This window comes from Procambarus clarkii, chromosome 27 (genome assembly GCF_040958095.1).
Source record: "Procambarus clarkii isolate CNS0578487 chromosome 27, FALCON_Pclarkii_2.0, whole genome shotgun sequence".
Lineage (NCBI taxonomy): Eukaryota > Metazoa > Arthropoda > Malacostraca > Decapoda > Cambaridae > Procambarus > Procambarus clarkii.
The window spans coordinates 11,104,499-11,110,839 of NC_091176.1; the positions used below are offsets into that span (position 1 = coordinate 11,104,499).

At 45.7% G+C, this 6,341-nt stretch overlaps 1 protein-coding gene across 1 annotated transcript in view; it reads right to left on the reverse strand.

The window, feature by feature from the left end:
• The window catches only part of LOC123762640 (uncharacterized), a 116,008-nt gene extending 109,981 nt beyond the window's left edge, over positions 1 to 6,027 (reverse strand). The window contains exon 1 of the mRNA XM_045749263.2: positions 5,393 to 6,027. Within this exon, the coding sequence (XP_045605219.1) occupies positions 5,393 to 5,462 (70 nt within the window). The 5' untranslated portion in view covers positions 5,463 to 6,027. The remainder of the gene's footprint in view (positions 1 to 5,392) is intronic.
• Between the last annotated feature and the right edge of the window lie 314 nt (positions 6,028 to 6,341).

Genomic DNA, 6,341 nt, shown 5'->3' on the forward strand with positions numbered 1-6,341 from the left:
AGTAGTTGTCCTCACACTTGTTAATACAGCAGTTGTCCTCACACATGTTAATACAGTAGTTGTCCTCACACATGTTAATACAGCAGTTGTCCTCACACTTGTTAATACAGCAGTTGTCCTCACGCACACTTGTAAATACAGCAGTTCCACACACACCCAGGAAGCAGCCTGTAACAGCTGTCTAACTCACAGGTACCTATTTACTGCTTGGTAACAGGGTCATCAGGGTGAAAGAAACTCTGCTCATTTGTTCCGCCATCGCCGGGGATTGATCCCCGGACCCTATGATTACGAGCCCCGAGCGCTGTCCACTCAACCACCAGGCCCCTCTGTGTAAATCATCTTATGACACTAACTCAAGTCTTGAATGAAGTGTTAACCCATAATTGATACAAATAATTATACAAATAACCACAACGGCAAATCAGCTCGCTGACAGATAAACAAAAAAAATACGAACCTAATTAATTTGTTGTAAAAATGTGGGACGTTAATCTGATGAGTTGTTGATTCCTTTGATTGATAGTCAACTGGTGTGAGTGGTTGATCGCATGAACTGATAGTCAACTGTGTGAGTGGTTGATCTCAGGAGCTGATAGTCAACTGTGTGAGTGGTTGATCTCAGGAGCTGATAGTCAACTGTGTGAGTGGTTGATCTCAGGAGCTGATAGTCAACTGTGTGAGTGGTTGATCGCATGAACTGATAGTCAACTGTGTGAGTGGTTGATCTCAGGAGCTGATAGTCAACTGTGTGAGTGGTTGATCTCAGGAGCTGATAGTCAACTGTGTGAGTGGTTGATCTCAGGAGCTAATAGTCAACTGTGTGAGTGGTTGATCGCATGAACTGATAGTCAACTGTGTGAGTGGTTGATCTCAGGAGCTGATAGTCAACTGTGTGAGTGGTTGATCTCAGGAGCTGATAGTCAACTGTGTGAGTGGTTGATCTCAGGAGCTGATAGTCAACTGTGTGAGTGGTTGATCTCAGGAGCTGATAGTCAACTGTGTGAGTGGTTGATCTCAGGAGCTGATAGTCAACTGTGTGAGTGGTTGATCTCAGGAGCTGATAGTCAACTGTGTGAGTGGTTGATCTCAGGAGCTGATAGTCAACTGTGTGAGTGGTTGATCTCAGGAGCTGATAGTCAACTGTGTGAGTGGTTGATCTCAGGAGCTGATAGTCAACTGTGTGAGTGGTTGATCTCAGGAGCTGATAGTCAACTGTGTGAGTGGTTGATCTCAGGAGCTGATAGTCAACTGTGTGAGTGGTTGATCTCAGGAGCTGATAGTCAACTGTGTGAGTGGTTGATCTCAGGAACTGATAGTCAACTGGTGTGAGAGGTTGATCTCAGGAGCTGATAGTCAACTGTGTGAGAGGTTGATCTCAGGAGCTGATAGTCAACTGGTGTGAGAGGTTGATCTCAGGAGCTGATAGTCAACTGGTGTGAGAGGTTGATCTCAGGAGCTGATAGTCAACTGATGTGTAAACTTGTTTGATGATTGTTTTAAGGCCTGTCAGCCTCTGGAAGGTTGTTAGCGCCATCGCAATACTTTATTGGCTAACAAACAAGTTTACTTTAGTTGTAAAGACAGTCGAGGACAAAGGTAAACTGTGAGTGTATAGAGAGAGCAGCGTAATGCTGTGTGTACACAGTCTGAGCACGTGTGGAATATTGACATAGTGTACTAGAGAGCGGCTGTGTAGCATGGACAACACTTCTCTGGACGAGGAGTCACAATAACGGGGCTAAAGTATGTTGACCAGACCACACACTAGAAGGTGAAGGGACGACCACGTTTCGGTCCGTCATGGACCATTCTGAAGTCGATTGTCACAATCGACTTGAGAATGGTCCAGGACGGACCTTCTAGTGTGTGGTCTGGTCAACAGTTCTGTGTTCTCTCTATAACTAGTTACTCTCACCTTCTCCACCAACATAAACTATACATGCATCTTCCTTTGTTATCAATAATATTTATTACCTTTATTATTTATATTATATGTATATATTAAATGTAAATAAAGATAGATATATACACACACATACCAAAAGAATAGGGGTGGTAGGAGAAGAAAATATCAAAGTGTTCAGTGAGGATCCACAAGGTCTCTCTGAGTACTCTTTATTTTCTTCTCCGAGGCTATGGGTCCCTACACTTACACCAGAGGTGGTACCCCTTTTAAATGTAAATATTATTACTTATAGATGGAGAGGTTTCTCAGGAGAGGCACATGTCATTTCCAGGCTCACCACAACCTATTTCTATTTTACTGATAGGTGAACAGAGGCATCAGGTGTACCCAAACCAACGACCTACCATTCACAGGATTCATCCTACAACAACTGCCCAACTCCCTGGTAAATATTGTATTGCTTAGTGAACAGAGGCATCAGGTGAAAAGAAAAGTGGCAAATCAGCTGTTTTTGTCCTGCCCGGTGATTGAGAGCGGGTCCCTCGGTTGTGTGTATAGAACGTAGACCACTCTGCTACCCGTTAAGTAGAAAACACATGTAACACAATTCTAACACAAGCGTAATCTATTGTATTAATCAAAGACTTATTTAATACAATACAATACATTAAGCAGTTCATATAGACGCAGCCTCCTAATCTGTACTGTATAAGCACTATATATATATATACATTCCTTATGTATATATATATATATTTATATATATATAAATACATTCCTTCTGAAGATGTATTTAATATACGAAAGTACTTAAGGAAATTCCTGTTTCATTTTCCTCCGTGGTCTGACATTTTCACATTCTTAATCACGTGTTTATTTTCGTGATATACACACACACACATATATATATATATATATATATATATATATATATATATATATATATATATATATATATATATATATATATATATATATATATATATATATATATATACACACACTGTGTGGGGTGCACCTCCGGTGTGTGTTGGCTAAGAGTTTAGTTTAGTGCTGCATAATAACCAGAACTAAAGTATTTTTGGTGGTTGGTCAGTACGCTATTGTGGTGGCCTTGATATATGCTACACCCTCACAGTTGGTTGACCTTAATAACCCTCCAGAGGTTGATGGGCCTTATGGGTTGATAGTTCTTGACACACTCTGTACTCCCCTTCATATAGTCTAGGGCAGCCAGTTCTTGACACACTCTGTACTCCCCTTCATATAGTCTAGGGCAGCCAGTTCTTGACACACGCTGTACTCCCCTTCATATAGTCTAGGGCAGCCAGTTCTTGACACACGCTGTACTCCCCTTCATATAGTCTAGGGCAGCCAGTTCTTGACACACGCTGTACTCCCCTTCATATAGTCTAGGGCAGCTGTACAAGTGTACGTGTACCTAAATGTGTGAAACAAAATCTCTTCGCATTCTGAGTGAAGGTAGAGAACAGGAGTCTGGGAGAAGGAAAAAAACAGGAGAGAAGGGAAATGCGGGAAAGGGAAAAGGTGGGTGGATGAGAGAAAATTTTGAGACGAGAGCGAAGACGGGGATAGAGAAGGGTCGAGAAAGAGGGAAAATTGGGGGGGAGATGTAAGGAGAGTTGGGGGGGGGGAGAGAGAGAGAGAGAGAGAGAGAGAGAGAGAGAGAGAGAGAGAGAGAGAGAGAGAGAGAGAGAGAGAGAGAGAGAGAGAGAGAGAGAGAGACTCTCTCCCAGCACCCCCCTCCCCCTAATATACAAATACACGAGAGCGACAACGTTTGAGCAGGTGGTGGACCCTTATCGCCTGGTGACGAGCTCAGGGGGTAGGGGGGAGGGGAGCGGCGCCCCGCGTGTCACCCACCTGTGGTCCGGGTGTGGTGCACGCTCCTCCACCCCGTCCTCCCCAGCAGTGGTCCCAACGTCAAGAGACTGTCGTACTAAAGTGCCTTATCCTAACCTACCAGAAGACCCACCAACAGAAAACGAGAATGGACAGAATGGGCCAGGACGGACCGAAACGTCGTCGTCCCTTCACTTTCCAGTGTGTGGTCTGGTCAGCAACAGAAACGAGACATTGTGTAAATTTCGCGAACGGAACAGAACTATCATGGGAAAGGGAAAAGCCAATACGACTTGGAAGGAATCAGGATAAAGATTAGGGGGGCGGGGGGGGGGGGCGATACCATTTTCTAGTAGGTTAGTTTTAGCCTTAGATAAGATATACGACGTGCTATTACGAGGACGGCTTCATATGTGTCCAGTCATCTATACAATAAAGTGGTGTCGAATTATTAACATTTAATTCATATTTCCCACTAGGAGGTATACGAGCACAGGTTTTCCTGAGCCATATGTGTAGGTTAAGAGCGTCCGTAGCACGCGATCTGATGACCACTTTACAACCAGGACCCCAATTACTGGTGGATGAACTAGGGACTCAAGGAACGGAGGGCAGTCCTCCCTCTGAGTCCGGGGTTCGAACTCGGGTCATTCTCGCTTGCAGGGCTAATTAATACATGCATAATTAGCCAGTCACTAAATATAATTTAATTAAGCCCTCTGCTTTTGTCTGAGATACGAGGAAGCTGGAGGGAGATATAACGAATTGGAGGGAAGGGAACTATCAGGGAAAGCGCCAAGTCATTACAAGTACAGCACTTGGAAGGGGGTTAGGATAAGGATTTGGGATGGGACGGGGGCAAGGAATGGTGCCCAACCACTTGGACTGTCGGGAACTGAACGCCGACCCGCATGAAGCAAGACCGTCGCTCTACCGTCCAACCCCAAGTGGTTGGGGATTGGAGGAATGTATGAGGGTCGAGTCGCTTCAAAGCTGTTTAATGGTCCAACGACCAATTAGGAACCATTTTGACTAAACTGGGTGGTCCTTGAGTGTTGACTTGGGCCCAACACTCAGGCCTCCTTGAAGGAGGAGGAGGTAACTACTCAGCCTTCTGGCTCCTGGAAGCACTCCTGGGGGCGCTGATGACTTCCTGCTCTAGAAGGATGTGTACAATCTAATTGTGTATTACAATATTGCATTGCGAAGCAGTGTTTTATTTTAATATAATGCAATATGCAATAATTAGTGAAATGTTGGGATGTTCATCAGTGCTTGTGAGATCTTGGCTACCCCTCATTTGCTATATTATTTATGGTAATGGTCATTACTGACACTACGATAGTGTACAAGTATGAGAGAGAGGTGATCTCTACAACCCTCCCCCCTCCCTCTCCCTCTCTCTCTCTCTCTCTCTCTCTCTCTCGGCAGATCTGTACAAACGACCTTAATTCACCCATGGATCAACGTTTAGACGACGTAAATATAACAACGGATCAAAGTTCCGACGACGTTAATATGATGGATAAAAATAGATGTTACGTTGATTAAACGTTAGTACTGGAGCATGTGTTGCCCTAAAGGTCCCCCCCCCTGTCAAGTGAGGCTGCGTGTACTTACCCCAAGCCTGGCTGGTGAGGAGGGCGAGGCCCACCACCACAATCACCACACTTGGTACACCGCGGACCATGGCTGCTGGCGGGGCGGCGAGGGCGGCGAGGTGTCGCGGATGGGAAGACTGCGTCCAAGAGCGACGGTGAACCAGCTGGGGTCTCCCTTCAGCCGGAGTGACGCGCCAACAACCTCCTCGTCGTCGGCCTGGGTGACGCCGGCAGGTTCAGGAGGACGAGCAGGATTTAAGACTCCGCGGCGGAGGGAGAAGACAAGTGACTGTTTGATCTTGTCGCTGCTGCAACTTTCTTTGTTGGCTTCCTTTTTGTGTGTGTGGTCGTTTGATCTCCGGTAAACCTCTGTTCTTGGCGGGAACAAGCGAGGGGACTTGACGTTGTGATGGCGGGAGATGTCAGAGAGAGAGAGGGGGGAGAGGCGTGTACCTGCGGGAGTGTTCTTGGAGCCGTCGACACGCCACACACCGTCCACCAAGTATGATTAGAGCGGGTTTGTGTGTTGCCTTATAAACGGTTGTACACACCTGTTCCACCCTGGGCTCACCTACGCGCCCCGCGCTGCCAAGATCAATGGCAGCTCCAAAATCCTTCGTTCACCACCTACTGACCGCTGGGGGAATAATTTAGCTTTTAACCGAAAGATCTTTCTACAGTCATAAAAATCTTCCCGTTTATTATGCTTAGAATATAATCTGAAGTTAAATATAACATTCTCGGTGCGGTAGTAGACTGGACAGATACGTTTGTGGGGTCAAGTACAATGAAACAAAATACATGCAATAAAAATATTCCCTTTCCGGGAGACGCATCGCCCAGGCCGCCCTCTTCTGTGATTGGTGCGACCTCAAATATGATTGGTCATGCGCGAACCGCAGAGCTGTGACGTCATATTTCCCCAGCCAATGGGAGCCGCAGACGAGGCAGATTTTGTGTAGCAATTT